Genomic DNA, 23,575 nt, shown 5'->3' with positions numbered 1-23,575 from the left:
CTCCGCCCCTATTGGCTGCAGGGTGATATTACACAAAGTCTTCCTCTATTAAATGGGCTATCCAACACAAAAAGATGTTTCCAAATCGGACCAGTAGATCCTGAGATTAGCGCGTTCAAGCAAACAAACTTCAGCTTTATAATATTAGTAGGTACCTATAGAAGTATAGTTATTACGTAGGCAAGCTAATACTCACATTAACTGGATTCTCCCAAACTTGACCCTCGATCAGAAATTTTCGTTAAAGGACCGGGCGTTATTAATTTATATCACTTATTAAATCCTTACTCATTTAGAAGGACACTGTGCAAAGCAAATTTATTTGGGCCCTCTTAATTTGGCTGGCATTTAACAAGCACATACAGTGTACTAAACGATTTATAATTTTAATCCCCGATATATTTAAGAAAGAAAGAAAGAAAGAAAGACACATTTATTACAACGGACATCACACAAATACAGGCAACTACATAGACATGACAGTGGCACACAATAATGGAAGAAGAAAAAACAAAAACAAGAGTAAACTGAGCAGTGCCACCCATCCACCAACAAGATGCCCACTGCAACGGGACCCCACTCAGCATATGCCGTGGCCCACGGTGACGAAGGCCACGGCGCTGGTTTTCAGTGTGCCCCATGCCGAGTGAGGGTCACGGACTATTGGTAAAATAAATAAAATACTAAGCTGCATAAAATTGTCTAGATAAACATACATAAATAGTAATATTAGTGCACAGATAAATACAAAAGGCGGTAAATCGATAAGGATGATAAGACTACGTTTATTAAGAATACTAATGAAAAGAATACTAATAAAAAGATAAAACTGTTTGTATAGGTGTGTGTGTAGTAATGGTAAAGTAATATTGTGTTAATGTGTAATATTCGTAAAGAGTGTCTCGACGCCCGCAAAACCGGTTTGTGCAATCGAGTGATTGATTGCGCGCGATTAGACAATTTAGTTCATCCCATATTGTTCAGAGCGTTACACGCGTACCCACAAACAAAAAATAAAATAAAAAATAAATAAATTCCAGCAGTATTGGTCGTCTAAACATATAATTCAATTTCAATTAGTGTCAAATATATGGTTATAATGTCATTAGAATTAAAATAATAATCATGAAACAAGTATTTAATATGGTGTTATAATGGTGTTACAAATAGTATGTCCGGAAAAAAAAAAATGTCAATTTTCAAGTAGTGATGTCAGGCTACAGCAGTCTCGATCGTCTTGCCCACTTCCGTGCTTGGTCGTCTGAAACCTTTAGGTAAGGATACAAGTAACCTACTCCAGTGTTTGTTCGTTAAAAATGTGTTCCCGGTATTTCTTTTTAAAATTGTACAATGTTTGCAGACGACGTAATGGCGGTGGCAAGTCATTCCAGCACTTGGAGGCGGCAAACCTGAAGCTACCCCGGAAGGCAACGGTTCGGTGCGGCGGAAGAACGAGAGTGCTGCTGGAGCGACGGGTCTTGTGCGAGTGGAACTCCCTTGTCCAAACTAATTTATCTAGTAGATAAGTCGGAGTGTTGTTTTTCATCATACCAAAAAGCAGTGTCGCGAAGTGCAACGCCCTGCGTGAGTTCATTTTTAATATTTTAGCATTAGTTATATAAGGCGTAACGTGTGTTCTCGGCGGGATTGAAAAACAAAAACGGGCGCATGCATTTTGCACACGTTGGATAGTTTTCTTGGTACGCGCTAGCAGTCGGGGGCCATAGACCACATCCATATAGTTGAACTTAGATAGAACCAGAGAGTCGCATAATTTAATGCGATTGTCAGTAGAAAGATATTTACGTATTTGGTACAATACTTTCAGTCTATAAAAACAGTTTCCTACTATATTATTGACGTGTTTTTCAAAGCGCATTTCCTCGTCCATTAGAAGTCCTAAGTTTTTAGCTTCTGTAACCCTCTCTATTGGCTCCCCCTCAATCAACACACTAATTCCCCTGTTTATGGTTTTTCTTATCTGATCCCTAGAACCCAGCACCATATATTTGGACTTATTTCCATTTAGTACTAGGGAATTGCACTTAGCCCAATTTGTTATCCGTCCAAGATCCTCATTGAGGTACGTAATTGCTTCGTGAACATCTTTCGGCTTACTCGAAATATACAGCTGTATATCATCAGCGTAGATGTGGTACTTACAATTATGTATATGATCAACCACATCCGCGCTATAAATAATGAACAGAAGTGGACCCAGAATTGAACCCTGCGGAACCCCTCGATTAACAGCCAAGTGATCAGATACTCTTGTCTCACCAGCATCATCTGACACCCCTACACATTGAGTTCTGTGCTCAAAGTAACTATGAAACCATCTCACAGCACATGGACTGAAACCATAATAATGCAACTTTGCTAATAGTAGTGGGACGCTAATGCAGTCGAAAGCCCTCGAGAAGTCCAACAAAGCCAACAAAGTGCCCTCCCCATTATCCTGAGCAGCCAACACATCATCGACCACTTGAAGCAGGGCCGTTGCGGTACTGTGGGCCTTACGGAAACCGGATTGTTTCTGAGGGAGGATATCATTTTGTTCTAAAAACATCTTCATTTGATCTGCCACAACTCTCTCTAGAACCTTAGATAAGCATGGCAGAATACTGACAGGGCGCAAATCAGACAAAGAGGTCGGCAACAATTTCTTTGGTATTGGTTTAATTAGCGCTTTCTGCCAGTCTTTAGGGAAAACACCTGTGGTGATCGACCTATTTACTATTGACGTTATTGTTGCAAGGGATTGCGGCAAAGTCATCAGTATCATGTCAAGAGAGACACCATCCAATCCTACGGCATTTGATTTTAAACTTTTCAATATTTTTAGAATCTCGATTTCATTAACCTGTTGTATATTAAATTGATTGGAAACTATGCAATTAAATTCAAAAAATGTCAATTGGGAGATGTCCACGCTGTCGTCTCCAGGAACATTTAAAAAATGTCCATTAACTACGTTAGGATCACTGCAAATAGTGCCTGGGTTGTCAGGCATTGTTTTTAAACGCACATGTTTTTTTATATGCGTCCATACGACGCGAGGATCATTAGTTTTGTCATTAATGTATTGATCAAAATATACCCGTTTTTCCGTATCAATAGCCCGATCCACACAGCGTTTAAGGTCCTTATAATATTCCTTATGCTCGACGCGTCCAGACTGACGCGCCCTAGCCCAAGCTTCATCCCGTCGTTTCATCATCAATTTAATATTATATGTGAGCCATGGATATTGATGAAACTTAATATTTACAGTCCTCAATGGCGCATGTATGTCAAAAATATTTATTACATAGCAATTAAATTCCTTCACCATTTCATTCACATCACTTAATTCACATATCCGTCTCCAATCTAAACCTACGACATGTTCTCTAAATAACTCCACTTCTACATCCCCAATGGCTCGGCGTCTCAATTTGATTGGTTTTGGTTTGAATTTCTTAATATTTACCTCACACACTATAAAAGCGTGACTACCCAAGTCTTGTATGTGATCTATCAGGATATTACATCCCTTCATATCCGTACAAACTAAATCTATCAATGTTTCGCTGTGTGACGTAAAATGTGTTGGATTATGTACGCATTGAACCAATCTATTGCATGTCAAAAAATTACCTAACTTAATACAGTTATTGTCATGTACACTAAGCATATTAACATTAAAGTCACCCAATAATATAACATTGTCACACCATGTAAACGTTTCCAATGACAAAGACACCGCATCGAGAAATATATCAATATTAAGCCACGGCGGCCTATACGCAGTCCCTATAACTATCTTCCTTCCACTCACTGTTAGGCATAACCACATCTGCTCGACATTTTCCGATGGAGGGTGAGGCAGAACCCGCGCGCTCACTCCTAGGCGTACATAAAAACCCACTCCACCGCCGCGCGAGCGCACGGAGCTCGGTCGCGGAACGTGTCTCAGTCTGTATCCCGGCACCGCCGGCGCGCGCGCGTCCTGGCCCTCACGCAGCCACGTCTCGTTTATTGCGAGCAGATCGACGTGATGCTTTTCCACAGCTACTATGAATTCGTCGTGACGTGTACCGAGAGAACCAGCATTAAGTAATCCTAACTGTAGCTTTCGTTGTTTATTCGCGCCTTGTTCTATTATCATAATTATAAAATGAATGCTTACCGATCGGCACACGTCGTACTTCATACGTTACTTGATACGTAGCTGTTGAACTGTGGATAGTAGGCAAAAGTCGACTGCTACGCGAGTGAGATAAAATAGCAAACCGGTTTCGTGAGTGCGGTGTGGTGTGTAAATTGTGGTCTGTAGTTTTAATATGAATGGTGCATGTGTAAATAAAACAGAATAAAAGTAATGGAGTGATAGAAAGTAGACGGCTAAATAATAAAATTATAAACATTGAACTGATAAAAATATAAAATACGATGCATTTGTAGGCGTGGAAACAACACTGCTCAGTTCTAAGAATGGAAGAAACAGTGTAGTTTAGAATCATAATATACGAGTAACACGAAATACAATGAAATGGAAATAACTTGAATAGACACGACAATAACAGTGATACAAATAATGAGAGTGCGTTTAGGATAGGAGTATCAAACGTTTCCCCCCTTAAAAACCCTTTCTAGATCCTCTTCGCACTTGATGCGCTTGGCAGGCTCGCCGTGCTCCCGGCGGGCGTAGACCCGGCCCTCCCGAGTCCAGATGAACCGCCATCCTGTCTTCCTGGCCATCTCCCGAGACTGGTTGAATAGGAGCCGGTTGTCTCGCGTTAGCCTCTCATTGACATAAATAGGCCGCGGAGGCGAACGCAAACCTAATCCCTCGGTGGTTAGGCTTCTCCGGACACGAGCCGCTTTCAGCACTTGGTCCCGAGTGGATCGCCGTGCCAGCCGAACCGTGATAGCACGGGGACGAGGCCCCGCTTCTGTCGGCGGCCTGATCATGCCCACCCTCCGGCAGCTAACAACGTCCTTCTCGTCGAGAGAGACGCCTAGCTTGGCGGCGCTGGCCAGCACAAGATGCTGGACACTCTCACCTTCTTCTTCGGGTATACCAGTAATATCGACGTCATTGAGGAGCAGCTCTTGGTCCCGCTCATTGAGGTCTCTCTTCAGCTGCGAAACTGTGATCTCCAGCGTCTTCATGGCACCTTCTTCCGCTCGCTGAGAGGACACCTGCCTCTCAATGACACCGACCCGCTCCTCCAGCTGCGTCATCCTGTCTCCCAGTGTAGTCATAATTGACCGAAGCTCAGACATTTCCGCCTTCCACACCTTGCACTCCTCGCTGGCCCTCCTCATCTCCTCACGAAAAGTGCGGACATCAAGGCAGAGATCCTGCATCGTCTGTATTTCCAGTGTTGCGTCAAGTGCGGTGGTATTTAGCTGGTCTTCCAGGCTCGACACGTCCATGCTGTGCATCTGCATACCAACTGCTCGTCTTACAGGGGTGCTGTCTGCATTTGCCCTCGGCATCCTAGCTCTGCATTCAGGGCACAGCCACGAGCTATCTACTTGCGTCCCCTGGGGGATACCGACACAGGCCCTGTGGTTCGTTGCGGTGCACTTAGGGCATGTCACTGCCTCGATCGCTGCCATCTATTTCGGAGTTGAATATTATTTCTTCTTATTTGATTCAGTTAAAATATTTATTTAACAACCGAAATTCTCCTGATAGTTAATTATAACTGTCAGATACCAGCCCCAACAGATATTATCTTATTTTGAAGTCTATTAAAACGATTACGTTAGGTACACTTAATAAGGTAATATCTGTTTAAATCTGTTAGGATTGTTATTTTTCCTTTGTCTAATTTGGAGAAACTTTTAAAGAGGGTCTTTAAAATCTTATTCTTACAATCGAGAATGCACTCTCGGGAAATTTCTAGCTAATTGAATGCGGCCATTTTTACTGTTTCTTAATTCATTGTGGTCACTGGTCATTATTGTAGCTCTACTATTGAAAAGTTCACTCCAACTAACACTGTTTTTTTTTCTTGCATGACTTGTGAGTTGTGTAATAATTTATTGATTGCAAGATTTCAAGTGAATTACAAACTTCGACCATGTTTTGTTTTATACCATCCTCTCTTAAATTAGTGCGGAAATTAATTCATTTTCCCGTTGCTTAAATTATTTTCGCTCATTATCTCAAAATATCTTTACAAAGTCTTCCATCTCACCCGCAGCGAGCTCGTTAACAAAGACATCTATAACATGAAACACTACATTGATTCCATAGAGACTATTATTTATCCTGTCAATCGCACACTCTACTGATCCCAAAACTCTCCACAAACACAAAGAGTGGTTAATCGAACGAATCAGAAGAATAATAAGATATTTGGAACAAAAGCCTCCATAATTAAGTTTCTTTCTACCCTGAGAAAGTTATAATTTTGTCTTTGTTGAAAATTCAAAAATTTAATATCTAAGCTACATTTATTTGTAAGTTTGAAATAAGTATTTCTCAAAGCCCAAAAAAGATCTCTTTAAGTATTATAACTTTTCAGGTGCCTAGCTGAATCGGCTCATAAATATAAATAATCTGTACCTAGCTAGTTTAGTACATATTTATACCATCTCAAAGGATACCGAAACTATAAAAGAAAAACAAGTTAGAAAAAGACAAATACAAAATGACATTAAAAGCAAGAGTCGTAAAAAGAGCAAACAAAAACACACGACATAATGTTAAGCGTCATTTTGTAGACATTAATCACTCGAGAAAGATTTACAAGTCGCCCTGCGACACAGGCACGCCGAAAAATAACACTGACTTTCCCGCTTTAGCCCACAAACTACATTTCAACACTAATGTGTAGTTTTGAATTATTCATAGATAACGCGCTCCGATCCTTATAGTACGAATTTCGTACATTTCTAAGTTATACCTACACAAAAACACGTAAAGAATGTGTCGAGTTTATTGAATTATAATTATTTATAGCACACATAAGAGATACGCAACAAACAGTAAAACGTTATTGATGTCAACCAATGAAGACGAGGATGTACAATAGCAATCTTTTATCACAGAATCACTGTAATAAGTCTTCAAATCATCAAAGATATCTTGAACCATTTTTTTTCGAGTGTCACCCTTCACATGGCAATTTTTGTGCTTATGTTTACGTTTCCCTTTTTCATCTCTGTCAACCGCATGTAATTTTATAGTGTGCTCTTTCTCTTCATTTTTATTATGTTTACTTACATCTTCATAATAATCTAAATTTTCATCATAGTTATCTTTATGCTGGTCCGAATTAGGATCATCGGTGTCATAATATAATTCTTTGTCGATATGAGGTGTAGTAGTTTTTCTATGTTTCGGTTTTCTTGGAACTTTTAACTCGTTTATCACATCGGGATGATAGTAAGCGTTTATATACGGTACATGTGTTGTCATACCGACAAAGTATGGCTGATAATATATAGGGGAAATGGTATATTGTGGAATTGTTTGTGTACAATGAAGGCAATTGCTAGTGGGAGTACTGTGAGAGCAAGCAGTTGAGCCTCCAGTACAACGGTGACTACAAGTAGATGGATTTGTTTTCATACATGTACACATCTTGTACTCCGTTTGTTGGTAAATATTACGGTGAGAAGGTTGCCTTACTTCAGGTAAGCTTCTCAAACCCAAAACTTTATCGTTTTTATCTATAGTTTTCCCCACGTTCTGCAATTCTTCTTCAATATTGTCACTTTTATCGCCAATTTTGAAAGCTGGCAGGATTTTTCTAATCTTATTGTTAGTTTTCAATGAATTTTCATTCCTGATTATATTAACTGGCTTTTCAGTGAACCCTATTAGAGGCCATTTTTGTTTCAATTCTAAAGTTGGGGTGGGAGGATTGTTTTTAGTAGAGGTCGTGACAGACGTTGTGCTTCTTACGTCTTTATCATAAAAATGTCTCTTGATAGATAGCATTTCATCGGACAGCATTTTATCGAAAACGTTTGATTTTAAGTTCGGAGCCTTGGTGTTTGTAAGATTTTGAATAATTTGGAATAGAATGTTATGATTGATAACACTTGCATTTTTCTGAATGTAACCTGCAACAATAATATAATGTCAGTATTAGTTGTTTCCCTTAAATTCAAATTCTGTTCTATGAATAATCAATAGGATACAATAAAATACCTTCTGTTCGTAGAGTGGTTCTTTTATCGTAAAATGCATTTTGAATTTTATCTTTCTGATTTGAAGCTGTACTATTTTGAGTTGGGTAAATAAATAAAAATATTAGTATATGGGGCACAAAAAACATAACCAATGAATATAGGATAGTCCATTTTACTTGACTGACATTTTAATGTTATAACGAGTCACCATGAATAAATCTACGGGGCCATGATGCTTCGACTTCATTTTATACACGTCATTGGGAATTAATTATATTTTATGATTTATTATGATAAATGTGAAATTGATTGTATTGTTCTTTTATATCGATTTTGTAAACGGCTCTCTCAAATATTGTGAAATATGTCCTAACCATACGCTTTGTAAATACAATGTAAGTATTACAGAAATCTAATAAGTTACACGAAGTAGCCAACTTAGCGCTGGAGACACCTGGTGTAGGTAGACTTCTTAGCCATAAGTACCATAAAATTTATTACTCACGTAATATAACTCATAACACAGCTTCTAGTATACGAAGATACGTACGCTGCAAGCTATGCGTAGCAATATTTCTTTACATGGGCCTTACGCAAAGCCTATCTACTCCGGATTTATTTTTCTTCCTTATGGTACTTGGCACAGTAATTGCGTTCCACAGAAGTGCCCTAGGTGAGCGTTGGAAAGGAATATGACGTGATACAAGTTTTATTATAACAAAATAGTAAATAGGAATTTTTTTGTACTTTGATAACGATCTCGACTAGGTATGATTAAATCTCTTTCATATTTTCATATTGTGTTACGTCACACCGCGCTAGTCGCTTACATAGATGATAGAACAATGCCTTAGGGACACAAAAGCAAACCCACTGCGCTCATTGACTCCGACTGTACCTATTTAAATAATTAGTTAAAATTTCCAGATGTCGGGCCCAAGTTCATCTTGCGAAGAATACGAAGATACTCCACTCACAAAGGATGATGTTAATAATATTGTTAACAAAATTAACGAGCAGAGAAACTTCGTCGCCGCGGGCTTGTCGAGGCTTCTACCCCGAGCCGCCAATATGAACAAAATTGTTAGAAACTAAACTTTCATAAAAGCTTTTTATCTGTATTATTTTGGGTATCCGTATGGCAATAATTCCAACAGCAGTTAACAGTTCGTTGAAGCATTGATTTATAGCTTTATCCCATCAGTTTGTCAAGTATAACAACCTAGACTTACTCAGAAACTAGGTATGAATATGATTTGAAATTCGTGACACAGGTAGAGTCCACTCAAGTGTAATATCTATTTAACTAGTTGCTGCTTTAGATAACGTAACAGACGCGTCTGAGATATAAACCGATGTAGTAACTATAAGAATATATAAACAGTAAACTAATTATTATTACTGACGGGATTGCTACTATGTACAATATACATATTACATGTTAGCAATCCCATCAGTATTCATAATTATGTTAGTGACCATGAAAGTTTAAAACAATATACCTACTTACTAGTCCAGTCAATAAAGCATTATAGATGGAAAACTGTAGAACACAATTTCTGACTTCAGGACTTTATTTAGACTAGTTAGGAGGTGAACATAGTAAAAGTCCCCACTCTTAGCCCTTGAGCCGGCGGGGAGAGGGGGGTTTAAAGGTGCCACTTTTCGGTTTTTCGCTTAATCCTCGGAAACTATGCGCCCTAGTGACATGACTACTTTGAACCAAAAAAAGCATATTCAATTTGCTACAGGTGAGATAGTCAAGTTTTTCAATAAATTGTATAGTTTTCGCGGCATCTGCTCTAGAAGGTCTGTAATATTGGAAATTTTATTTATATCTTACATGTTCCCATCAGGAGAAAATCGACTAAATAAACATTGAGCAATCATTCTAGACATGCGGGAGCATGTTAAGCCTAGTTCCAGGGAGGGGACTGCACCGTGCGTATATTTAGACGATCCACTTTGAGCCACTTTTGACTCCTCATCAGTCAAAAACTACTGTGCATTAACACTTCAAATTTGGCTCATGTGTTGAGACTTGCAAGATATACATCAGTTTCAAATTTCACAAATATCCCTCAAACGGTTCTTTAGGTATTGACGTCCAAAAATCTACATGTTTGACCTATAGACCAAATTCTAACCACTTCCAGATGACCTCGAAGGTTCAAATTTGGCATCCAGAAAGGTAGTTATGTAAATACAAAGGAACAAATAAAAAACCAGTAAATTTTAACATTTCACATGTTATAGATATATGTTAGTGTTCTAAATGTCGATTTTTGAACGTCAATACCTAAATAACCGTTTGAGGTATATTTATGAAATTTGAAGCTGATGTTTATCTTACAAGTCTCAACACATGAGCCAAATTTGAAGTGTTAATGCACAGTAGTTTTTGAATGATGAGGAGTCAAAAGTGGCTCTAATTGGTTCGTCTAAATATACGCACGGTGCAGTCCCCTCCCTGGAACTAGGCTTAACATGCTCCCACATGTCTATAGTGTTTGCTCAATGTTGATTTAGTCGATTTTCTCCTGAAAAGAACATGTAAGACAAAAATAAAATTTCCAATTTTACAGACCTTCTAGAGCAAATGCCACAAAAACTATACAAGATATAGAAAAATTTGACGGTCTCACCTGTAGCAAATTGAATAAGCTTTTTTTGGTTCATAGTAGTCATGTTACTAGGACGCATAGTTTCCGAGGATTAAGCGAAAATCCGAAAAGTGGTACCTTTAAACCCCCCTCTCCCCGAGGGCTCAAGGGCTAAGGGCGGGGACTTTTGCTATGTTCACCACCTAACTAGGCTAAATAAAGTCCCGAGGTCAGAAATTGTGTTCCACGGATTTCTCTCTACACCGTCGTTAAGGCATTCATTGACTGGACTATACAGTAAACTTTTGCAATTTAGTTACGAGTAGCTTTCAATTTTTAATTCTCAAAGATTTTGGTTTCCACAGAAATAATGAATGGATTATTTGTTGGGTTTCTGTGTGAATTATGACATTAACTACCTTACTTAAGGTACTTCTTTCTTACTACGAGCGCAGAATAATAATAAGTACTACTACGTACTACGAGCGTAGTACTTATTATTATTCTGTGCTACGAGTAACAGTTAGGCTGAGTTGCCCCATCTTACTTTAACTTTGATAAACATCAAAAATCTGTCAAACTCCATACAAAAAGCACCGGTTATTGTTATTGTTGCAATTACAACACTGAGCGTTTTGAGTCCTTATCAAAAAAACAGTCTTGTAACTGTATTAATGGCCTTCAGCCCACTATAATACCAAAGTCTATTCAAACTGAGCCGGCGCAGGACATATTATTCATTGAATCCCAAACTAATGAAACTGCCTTGTTTAAAAAAATTAGTGATACCGGTAATGGAGGGAAAACCTTTATTTATTCTGATCAGCTTGGTCAGGGGTTAGGTTCTATGCTCAGGGAGCACTTGAATACACAGGTCTTGAATTATTGCTATCCAGGCAGGTTTCTGACAGAGATAATTCACGAAATTGGTAAAAACCAAGAATTAGATGAGAACTCCAATGTAATTATAATGTATGGTAATAGTTACTCTGTAGATAAAAAGAGTATAATTCAAAATATTGACCAACTATTAAATTTGCAAAATAGGTTAAAATTTAAGATAATTTTGTGTACTTTACCCTATGTAAATTCAGGGTATAATCTAAATAAGATAAACAAGAACATATTTGATTTAAATATACTTATGTATAACTTGACTTATCGTCATAGCGACGCACTTTTACTTTTTGACGTAAATAAATTTATTTCTAGCTTTAAGTTGACTGTAGATACAATGTATCTCTCTACAAAATTTAAGAATAAATTAGCCTCATTGTTTGCATACAATATTAAATGTAATTATATTCATAAAACTGATCATAATCAGGGTACTAATAATTTGATATCTCAGTATGTAAATAGTAACAATATTATGACTGTACCTACTACTAGTTGTTTAAACTGAGGCACTCGACAAAGGCCAAGCCCGGAACATTCAAGATTGTTCATCAAAATATTCAAGGCTTGGCCAGCAAAGTCTTAGAAATAGAGCTATTCTTAAAAAGTTTTGATATTAATGTAATGTGTATTACCGAACACTGGCTAAAGAAATATGAAAGCTCTTTTCATATAGATAATTATCAGCTAAGTAGCGCGTTTTTCAGGAAGTCTGCCATTCACGGAGGCTCCTTAATATTTGTGAATAATAATATTAAATATAAAGAACGCAAAGATGTAGTAGGGCTATCAGTTGAGCGTGTTGTCGAAATTTCCTGTGTCGAGCTTGAGAGTTACATCATTGTATGTGTGTATAGACCCCCTTCTGGGGACTTTGGTATTTTTGAAGCGGCTATTGAGGATGCTCTTAATAAAACTTGTAACAGCAACAAAAAGGTCTTAGTTTGTGGAGATTTTAACGTTAATTTACTAGATAGCTCATCATCATATTCTGTAAGACTACTTTCCCTTTTTCAGTCATTTAACTTGTTTAGTCAATTTAAGGAACCAACTAGAATTACGGAAACCACAGCTACTTGTCTAGATAATATTTTCTCTAGCTGTGTCCCTGACAATAAAGCTGTCATACACAATCTTACGTCAGATCACTGTGGTATTAAAGTAGAATTTATTTGTAATAATTTGAATAATAAAAGTAAAAAAAATGCCGTATGTAGACCTGTAACCATTAGTCGTCTAGAACGTTTTAAAAATAATCTTGAAAATAAATTGCATTTAGTCCCGTATGTGCAGGGAGACCCAGATGCTCTTTACAATAACCTTTTCGAATGTATTAAAACCGAACATGACAAAGTTTTTACGGTAAAGCCATTAAAACCAAATACCAAATCAAAGTTTAGTGACTGGGCTACCAAGGGAATATACAAAAGTCGAAATACGTTATATGAACTTTATGGCATGAAAAAGTATAATAATAGTATATCTTTTCTTGAGCATGTAAAAAAGTATTCAAAAATTTTTAAGAAAGTTTGCTTCATGGCTAAGTCTTTTTATATTCGGGACAAGATAGGGAACGCCAGTAATAAAATAAAAGAAACTTGGAATGTTATCAACCGAGAGACTGGTAAACTAAAACCAAAAGATAATGACTTTTCTCTCAAAGTTCACGATAATTTGATATCTGCAGATAAAGATGTAGCGGAAGCTTTTGACAAATTTTTTGGTAATATAGCTTCAGCAACAACTGCCAACTTAAAGTCATCTCCCTCCGAGGCCGAAGAAATATTGAAAACCCACGTGACACCCTGTGACTCGCACTTCTCTTTTAAACATATTACTCCATTAGATATCACTAAAACTTTTAATCTTTTAAACGTAAAGAGTACAACTGATATCTGGGGCATCTCTGTCAAGATAGTCAAACACATTATTGATATAATTTCCCCACAGTTAGCGATAATATTCAATAATTGCATAGAGAAGGGAATCTTCCCCGACCTCATGAAACATAGTAGACTAATGCCATTATTTAAGTCTGGTAGCAAAACCGACCCTGGCAATTATAGACCCATTTCTATCCTGCCCGCTCTGAGCAAGATTTTTGAAAAAATCATACAGGAGCAACTTATGATTCACTTTGGCTCTAATAAACTATTTCATAGTGAACAATATGGTTTCACCAAGGGTCGTTCCACCACCGATGCTGGGGTTGCACTACTTAAACATATCTTCGAGGCTTGGGAGAATTCTCAAAATGCACTAGGGGTCTTCTGTGATCTCTCAAAAGCTTTTGACTGCGTAGAACATCAAACGCTAATTCGCAAACTGCACTATTATGGGGTAAAGGACTCGGCTTTGGATTTAATACAATCCTATTTAAACTTTAGAGTTCAAAAAGTTGACATAAATGGTGTTTTGTCTTCTGGGTCACCTGTGAAAATGGGAGTTCCGCAGGGGTCCATTCTGGGTCCATTCTTGTTTCTTATATACATTAATGATCTACCATATTTTGTTAAGGACTCTTGCGAAATCGTGTTATTTGCTGATGACACATCTTTGATTTTTAATATCGACAGAAGTAAAAATAACTTTGACGATGTAAATAATGCACTAACAAGAGTTTTAAGTTGGTTCACTACAAATAATTTACAACTCAATGCAAAGAAAACAAAATGTATAAAATTCTCTTTGCCTAACGTAAAAACAGTTAGTACTCAAATAGAACTTAATAATAATGCAATCGATCTGGTAGACTCTACTGTATTTCTGGGAATTACCCTGGATTCAAAACTCCAGTGGGGCCCCCATATAGAAACTCTGGCGGGAAAGCTCAGCTCAGCGGCTTTTGCAATAAAAAGGATACGGTCATTAACCGATGTTTCAACAGCTCGCTTAGTCTACTTTAGCTACTTTCATAGCCTAATGTCATATGGAATCATGCTATGGGGCAAAGCTGCAGATTTTGAAACAATATTTATTTTGCAAAAACGTGCGATAAGATACTTGTATAAAATGAAAGCAAGAGCATCCCTTAGAGAATTGTTTAAAGAAATTGGCATTCTCACGGCCGCTTCACAATACATCTTAAACTGTATTCTATTTATTCAAAAAAATATTACTGAATTCAAAAAGAAAAGTGATATTCACCAAATTAACACTAGAAATAAAAATAAATTGGCTATACCCGCTTTTAGACTGAATAAAGTGTTTGCCTCTTTTATGGGACAAGGTATCCATTTTTATAACAAAGTCCCTGATAAATATAAAGAGCTACCGTATAATAAATTTAAAGATATAGTTAAAGATCACATGCTTAAAAAAGCCTATTATACAACTCGAGATTTTCTTAATGATAAGTCATCCTGGGAGTAGGATTATGGTCCTCTCATGCTCGCACTAAAAAGAATTAAAATGAAAAGTAATGTATAAACTCATAATAATTTCTCAAATGTTATAGTGTCATGCTTCTCAATCTGGACTGTTACTTAGCTTTATTATTAGTTTTTTATTTTAAAGAGATAACTTGGAATTGTCATTCTCACTAAAATGTCTCTGGGGTGGTGGCGTAGTGAGGCGGGTCGTTACATTCCCTCTAATATGGTCGAGTGAAGCGATGGCTGGTTCACTCGTCATGTCTGTGAACAGGCGCTGCTTTCGGAGACTGGTCAATCCAAGTTATTCAAATTTATGTATGCGAGTCATTTCTACTAGTATCTTAATATGTAAGTCTAGATATTAGCACGTCACTACCTTGTTTAATATACCACGCAATCTTGTATACCCATTCTTATAAGATACACCATACAAGAATGCATGGTAAATTCAGTGAACTGCTCCTGAATCGAATGTACCTACTACTACTATTTCTATTTATTTATATTAACCGGCAGACAGTGGTGACTGAGTTTGTTGCGGCGCTTCTTCTCAGCACTTGCCAAATGTTGGTCTCGAAGCGCTGGTAGGGTAAAAAGATTATGAGACATGTAGAGGCTCCTTAAGAGCAAAATGACGATTTGTAAGAACTATTTATTAGTCCAAACAAATAAAGAAATTTTGACTTTGACTTTGACTTTGTTACGGTAAAATTAAGATGGTGCAACTCGGCCTTAGAGTATAACTTACGATTTATCAAGTTCCTAACGTTGCAGTATTGGTCAAACGAGCTTGCGAAGTTCGCCCAAAGGTGGGTGGACCAGTGCGACAGTGCTACACGCCCCGACAAGGAAGACGAATGCCGTGATTTAGGTAACGCCATTTTATTGGTTTTCCTAGAAAATACTATGGGACCTTTCCCTCCTCTCGTTCCCACCGCTGCAACTCCTGTGTATCCAGGATCTACAGCTTTACCGCAAATAAAAACGCACCCAGTGAAGGCCAAGTTTGTCCCGGAGGAAAGTTAAACTGTCATTGGACACGCAACGAAATTAATCAGAAGAACATAGGAGGAGTTCGGAGTTCGGGTTCGACTTCCCTCCATTGCAAAGCGGATGACAGGATCCTAGAAAATACTAGTAGAAAACTAACTAAATAACTATACCTTCAGATTCCAATTTCCATAAAATAGCAATTTCCAATAATCACTTAAATATAGGTACTTTTTGTTAATCCACCTTAACTTGTTCTTTGTACTAAAAAGCCACGTTGATTTTCAGAGAACAATTCATTCTATATAATACTCATTTACATAATAATATATTTTATCTAGAGCTTAAACGAAGTTTAAGCTAAGTATTAACCAGTTTCCTAAGATTTCTAGACTTTTAGCCACTCGTCTTAAACTTCGCATAACTTAGTTCCTATCTACGAGTTAAATACCTCCTAAGTTTTCAGAGTGTAGGTAGATAGTTGATAAATCACACATTTTCACTTTCAGTTTAGGCCTGAATTTCAGTAACATATTATTAACTTTCGCCTAACCATCCAAAACTTACCTACAAACGATTATTTGGTTCAAGTGCCCTTACTAAAACCCTAAAACGTAAGTTTTTTAGCGTGCAATTAATCATATTCCTTCCAGAGGAGTCGGCAGTGGGTCAAAACATCGTAACTATATCGGGGCCCTCGCCCGGAATGCACGTGACGAGCTTGATTGATGTGTGGTTCATGCAGAAAAGGGCATTCACTGGCAGCGTGTCCTATTACAATCAGTAAGTACGTAAATATGTACGTACTATAATAGAATCAGAAATGAGGAGACCCTTAGACGAACTAAAGTCGCTGGCAAAGTCCGACGTATTAGCAAGCTGAAGTGGCAGCAAGGTTCTGGAGTGGAGGTAGGGTTGCCAGATGGCCGGGAAATCCGGGATTGTCCCGGAATTTTGCGTCTTGTCCCGTGTCCAGTAATTAGACCTTAGTGTCCCGGATTTCCGAAAACCTACTAGTTTTGTGTCAAAATAAACCAATAAGTAATAATAATAATAACAAATGACACGGCTGGCCTGCCTGTGAGTCCTAATAAGTACGTTGACGTACATTACTTATTTAATAAATGTATGAATCTATACTTCTATTCTATACTATCTATACTTCTAAACTATCTGTACTAATATTATAAATGCGAAAGTAACTCTGTCTGTCTTGCTTTCACGCCTAAACCACTGAACCGATTTTGATGAAATGGCAATGCCAGATTTTGTATGGAAAGTGGCGTCTTTTTTTTTTTCGCACGGCCATCGACCAAACTTTGTTTTTTTATTACAAAATAGTGTAATAAACCAAACTTACTATGGCATGTATACCTCTAAACTCAGTCTGAACTGAGTTACGAGCATTAGAAGTTTGATGATTTTCATACTAGATTTGCTTTTTGTGCGCAAGTTTTGTAAGAAATTGCAACAAAATATTGCACTATTTTTTTATTGCGCTGATTCTGCTCCATATCGATGTCTGGAGCCTTTAATGGATGATATTGTTTGTTTACACATACAATTTCACTATTTTGTTGCAATTTCTTACAAAACTTTGCGCGCAAAAAGCAAATCTAGTATGAAAATCATCAAACTTCTAATGCTCGTAACTCAGTTCAGACTGAGTTTAGAGGTATACATGCCATAGTAAGTTTGGTTTATTACACTATTTTGTAATCAAAAAACAAAGTTTGGTCGATGGCCGTGCGAAAAAAAAAGACGCCAATTTCCGGCATTGTCTTTTGGCATAGAGATAGTTTGAGTCCTGGCAAATAACATAGGATAGTTTTATCCCGGTTTTTGTAACAGGGACGCGCGCGATAGTTTTTCTGTGACAGTACAAATAAAATCGTTTGAAAATAATGGAAACCCAGATATTTTTACTATGGCCAAGACCCGACACCGTTGTCCTAGTAGAATTGTCCCGGATTTGGTAAGTTTCCATCTGGCAACCCTAAGTGGAGGCCTCGTACTCACGTATTCACTCACAAGGTGGACCGATCTCATAAAGGTAGCAGGATGGCGCTTAATGCAGGCCGCTGCCAATCGGCCATTATTTATTTATTATGGAAATCATTCCCCCTGAAATGATGATGAGGACTGATAATATAGCTTGTTACTAATAGTAGAAGTCAGTGAGTTATCGTACCTACGTGTATTCTTTAAGCAGTCTACACAAAAACTCACGAGGATAGGTATTTACACGTGCAAGACGTCGACATGATTCTTTTAAAATAAAGCCTCCGACATCAAGCCCGCTTAGTGTGTAGAGTACCTAGAGTCTTTTACAGTGGCGGTATACAAAGAGACACAGAAAACGGATTAAGTTATGACAATAATTGCCAAGCTACAAATAATGTTGGGGTTGCCAACAACAAATAATGTACTTAAGTTAATTTCACCAGGAACTCAATTAGGAGAATTTCAGAGTCCCTAAGGCCTCAGCCTCGAACTTAGCGGGCAGCGGGGCGGGAGCGGCGGCGGCGCTGGAGCGGGGCGGGCAACGCAGACCCGTTCTCGAAACAAGCGGGCAGCTCGCGCGGCGCTTTAGCGGCGAAGTGTTGTGTTCGGGGTTGTGTTGTCGAGATATTTGTTTTTATTCGCAAACGAAATGTCTGAACAACGGCGACAATTTTATTTCGATGCAAATTTATTCCTAACGCTCGATTTATTGTGGGCAAAAGAAGGAGTGCGCTGCCCGCTCGTTGCCCGCTCCCTCGCCGCTGCCCGCTCGTTGCCCGCTCCGGCGCCGCTGCCGCGCCGCTGTTTTCGAGAACCGGTCTATTTGATTTTACGCATAAGATCCTGCCGCTCCCGCGCCGCCGCCGCCGCCGCCCCGCTGCCCGCTAAGTTCGAGGCTGAGGCCTAAAAGGGGGTATGTTAGGGATATTACAGAACTTCCCCGAGTAAAAAGTTAGACTAATGTCCTTATCTCGCTAAGCCCGGTCTGGTTCGATACCCGGAAATAATGAATTAGTTACGTAACTCTAGCTTTATCCCTTTGAAATACCTATTATTATAATAAATAGAATGAATATCTTTTTGCTTTTTGCAAAAAGATTTTTAACAATTCAATATCTTTTGAAAGTAATTTCTTAAAATGTTGAAAAAGTCCCCATTCATTTCTGAACAAAAAACGAAATCATCTTTTGGATAAGGAAGAGATTTATAATTACCCCTGCTTTATTTCAGATCACGGGATTGGAAGACAAATTACTTTACTCAATTAATTTGGGCCGAAACGGATAAAGTGGGCTGTGGTCGCGCCAGGTTTTATGTAAATATTTAACTAAGCATATCGTAGTTTCTTCCCAATGTAAAATACTTCATTAAAAAATATTAATACGAATCTACAATTACATGAGGCAAATGGAGGATTCGGCCTACCTTCGTTGGTTTCAGCAGAGTGGAAATAAAACCACTCCCACTCTTCCCATGGATATCGTAAGAGGCGACTAAGGGAGAAAACATCAGGCCATAAATGTCACTTTTAGAAAGAAAAAAAGAAAGAAAGAAAGGAAATATTTTTATTTAGTCCAAATATCCTTAGGGCTCCTGCACACGACGCCGCCACGGCGCCGCGGCGGGCGGTTTTACTCGGTGCGTATGAACAGTGCAAAGGCGCGGCGACGGCGCGGCGGCGGCGCGGTAGCGGCGTCGTGTGCAAGAGCGCTTAGACTACTTACAACATAGTTATTTACATAGTTTAATTTGAACCAAAATGGCAGCCACTCGGCATGTGTTATGCTCTCTTTTATACATTTAAATTGGGAAAAAAAATGTAATTGAAACGTGAAAACGTAATAAACAAGCAATCAGATATTTGATTAGGTTATAGGTGTCAAGCAAGTTCAAGTACCTACCTAATCAAAAATATCTGTCTTGATCAGTCTCGACCTACCTAAGTTATACATACGTATTCTAATTATGCGAAATAGAAAAATGTAAGGGCTCTCTATATCAAAAGGTGTCTGCCTTTGAGTGCTCTTGTTAACGCCATTCCATATTATTTGTCTCTTTTGTCGCCCACCAGTCTTATTGGATGTCGACAAATACATATATTTGGCTGCCTACAGCCCTCAAGGCAGCCCTGCCAGCTTATAGCTGTTTTCATGAGTTATCATATTTGTTATTAAGTAACTAGATATATCATTAACAGAAAATCTGTTTGCAAGATTTCTTACCCGATGTTCACATTCATCCTGAATGTCGATATGAATGAAAAACATTTTTGCCCTCTGAGTTCGTGAAGCAATCAATTATTATCTTCAGAACTTACGCAATCAATTAATTAATCGAAGCCCTTGTTGGCAATCTATTGACTGAAATAAAGAACTACTTAAACTAAAATCAAGCAACAACACCCAGGTTTTTTAATTAATGTAAGAATTTAGTTTTTTTTATAAACGCGAGACTTTTCAAAGAAACTAGACGGCTATTGATGAAACTCTACAATGTTATAGAATAACACCAATATACGACTCAGGATATTTATTTATCGAAACAAACGCGGACGAAACCTTGGTCAAAAGCTAGTAAAGATTAAAGGAAGTTTTATTGTAGGTGGCAGAAAGAAAATCTATCATAGAGAGATTAGTTTGCAATTTCGCGCCCAAAGGAAATCTCCACGGGAAGCCTGTGTACGCCATAGGCTTCCCAGCGACACAATGTGTACACAATAAGGTACAGGATCAACGATATAAGGGCTTGTGTGCACACTTGATACAAGATAATGGTAAATATTTTTTCATTTGTTATCATTTATTTTTAATCCTAATCCATAATGCAACTTTTAGGGGCTGAATTACTTAGTGCAGTCGATGAAAATGACGAATTTTTTCATTAGATTTAAAATGTATCTCTTTTGTCGGCTGTTTGGTGTAGTGGTTCTAAAACGGACTACTATGCCGATAGGTCCGGGTTCGATTCCCGGCCGGGCAGAAATTGAAATGATTAAATTTCTGTGACGGGTCTGTGTGTTACTATGTATAATCATGTATTTAAAAAAGTATACGTAGAATATCCGCTTAGCTAGCACCCATAACACATTACTTTGGGACTAGATAGCGCTGTGTGAAATTATCCAAATATATTTATTTACTTACTATAGTCTTAGTAAGTTGATGTTCTTCCGACTATAAGTTCCTAATAATACCTTTTATTTTCAGACAAACCTCATACAACACCCACTCCTCCAGTGAGCAGTTTACTTAGGATTTTCAACTTATCAAATAACTCAGTCAAACTGGACATAGACCCCATCCGGAATAACTTAAGACAAATGAATTTTAATGAATCGATCCGCCAGAGGAATCCTAAGACTAGACATGTATTTTTTAATAACAGTCATGGTAAGTGCGATATAACTAAAACCCAAAGAACATCAAACATAGAGATGACTTTATTTTGTTATAATTATTTAATTGCGTGCGTACTTATATTAAAAAGTTTCAGTTGGATTTTATATAATTTTATAGAGATAATTTAAAAATAACATATTATTACAGCTGGACTACGAAATGTACCGCGATTACCAATGCAAAACCAATGGAATACTCCTGCTAACGCTTACTCCCAGACGCCCAGAGTTCAAAGACCACAACAATATCAACAAGAGAGGGGGCACTCTAGAGTTTACCATGGACATGAATTACATAACAATAATTTCGCATCCAATATCAATGACCAATCCACATCTGAAAATTATCGAAGATTTGATTATACAACTGAACAGGCTGGTGAACCAGCCGCGAACGATTTGAGGAAATATAACAGATATCATCAATGCACAAGGAGATCTCATGCAGAAGAAAGTGACTGCGAATCAAGCCACCAAGTAAATCAATGCACACGGCATAGATCTACGAGCTGTTGCCAAGTAGTTCCAACCACCACCTCGTGCCCGATCATGACTGTTAAACTTGGATGCCCACGCGACATGTGCCAGTGCAATACACCCAGAGCCACCTGTGCCACTATGCCCCCAATGTGCCAATGCAACTCCAACTGCCAATGTTTTAATCCTGACTCAGGAACTCAATGTCTATCAGGACGTAGAACACAAAACAATGACGATAACCCTGCAATCGCACAGCCAAATCAAAAAGCTGATACGAGAAAGGCAGCTGAACTACATTACTACGATTTACTGCCCAATATGGCTATTCGTAGTGGAGACAATGAAGAAGATCAATTGCCAACAAAAGACAATATTATCACCACCCCAAAAGATACATGGCTTCAACACGATACTACAATCCCTGACATGTATAAAAGAATGCCACATAAAATAAAACATGATCAAAGACAGGTAAAAGAAAAATTTAGAAATAGAGACAATTTTAGACACGTACCAGATTACATGTATGATTCATCTGATTCCAGAGAAAGAAAAAGACGTAGCCCTATAGATGAAGTAACGTTTAAACCTTTTTGGCAAATGGATGAATACAATCGAGATAAATCTACGCAGTTAAGATCGATGTTGTACACAACATTATCAAATAAAAAGTTTCGGAAGACTAGACGAACTACTACCACTGTTAAAGTCTCTCAAACTACAGAATCGATAACAGTACAATTGAAAGATGCATCTAATATGAAACCTAATCCAAAGGGTCTTGTAACAGAGAAGTATTTATCATTTGATGAATTAATGCATCTTAGAAAACTTAGTACTCTAGACACTACTACAGACGCAAGACGACGTGCTGCTCCCGATGCTGCTACCACAAGCGCATCATCTGAGTACACTGCGAACACACCTTTTATGAGGAAAAAACATTGCACCCGAAAACTTACTTGTACATGGACTGCTCCAACTGTTACAAATGCTGAAGGAAGCGTCATAATTCCAGGTATAGGAGGAGACCGAGGCTCCCGAACTCCACCGGGCTATGTCGAAGGATGTACAAGAACCTCTACTTGCACTCGTGATTTTATGAATAGAAACAAATTCTCCTCAATCGATGATAGCTCTACTGAAACTACTTTGGAGGACGAGGATTATTGTGAAAAGCGTGCTTTGAATGTTCGCAGAAGAGATTCTAGTTTCGAAGCTGAACCTAATATGGAGAATCAAGTTGGTACAGATGTAACAACTTTTACGATACACTCATTACAAAGCTACGTCAGTACAGATATTGATTATATCTCTAGCACAATCCCGACAACTTCAATAGACGCCAATTGTTTTTGTTACGAAGAAACCTCGAGAATGAAAAGAAATGATAATGATGAGAACACTAACATTTTGCACCCTAGTATTAGCGAAGTAAAAAGACAAAAACGTTCCGAAGAGAACTTGTCTTATGGTGATTTATATTATTTGGTGCTACAAAAAATTATACGGACGTGGAAAAGAGGTCAAAATTCATTTCATAATAGTGTGTGTTTATGTAATTCTGCTCATTTGCTCCGAGGATCTATTTCCATTTTTCTTTTTATATTTTTGTATAATCTGATATTCAATGTATTTATTTGATCTAAATTATCTTTGATTTCGGAAACTAAAGTACAAGAAAACTTCGT

At 38.0% G+C, this 23,575-nt stretch overlaps 1 protein-coding gene and 1 long non-coding RNA gene across 5 annotated transcripts; one reads left to right on the top strand and one right to left on the bottom strand.

Moving 5' to 3' along the window:
- Positions 1-6,924: 6,924 nt before the first annotated feature.
- On the bottom strand, positions 6,925-8,320 carry LOC135073805 (uncharacterized). The gene is made up of 2 exons (XR_010257710.1): positions 8,159-8,320; positions 6,925-8,070 (listed from the first exon to the last, which is right to left on the bottom strand). It is a non-coding gene; the product is annotated as an uncharacterized LOC135073805 (long non-coding RNA).
- Positions 8,321-8,369: 49 nt separating this feature from the next.
- On the top strand, positions 8,370-23,550 carry LOC135073804 (uncharacterized). 4 transcript variants are annotated; one of them, XM_063967990.1, is made up of 9 exons: positions 8,370-8,534; positions 9,067-9,222; positions 15,788-15,884; positions 16,657-16,786; positions 19,238-19,322; positions 20,609-20,780; positions 21,214-21,396; positions 21,553-22,678; positions 22,903-23,078. In XM_063967990.1, exons 1-9 carry the CDS (start codon positions 8,430-8,432, stop codon positions 22,979-22,981), a joined length of 2,133 nt encoding a protein of 710 aa, XP_063824060.1. In that variant the 5' UTR covers positions 8,370-8,429; the 3' UTR covers positions 22,982-23,078. The 4 variants fall into 4 exon arrangements, with proteins under 4 accessions (XP_063824060.1, XP_063824061.1, XP_063824058.1 ...); XM_063967991.1 differs by lacking the exon at positions 22,903-23,078 and having other exon boundaries at positions 21,553-22,355; positions 22,430-22,546; XM_063967988.1 differs by having other exon boundaries at positions 21,553-23,550.
- Positions 23,551-23,575: the final 25 nt, after the last annotated feature.

This window comes from Ostrinia nubilalis, chromosome 8 (genome assembly GCF_963855985.1).
Source record: "Ostrinia nubilalis chromosome 8, ilOstNubi1.1, whole genome shotgun sequence".
NCBI lineage: Eukaryota > Metazoa > Arthropoda > Insecta > Lepidoptera > Crambidae > Ostrinia > Ostrinia nubilalis.
This window is presented reverse-complemented; position numbering and strand designations above follow the sequence as displayed.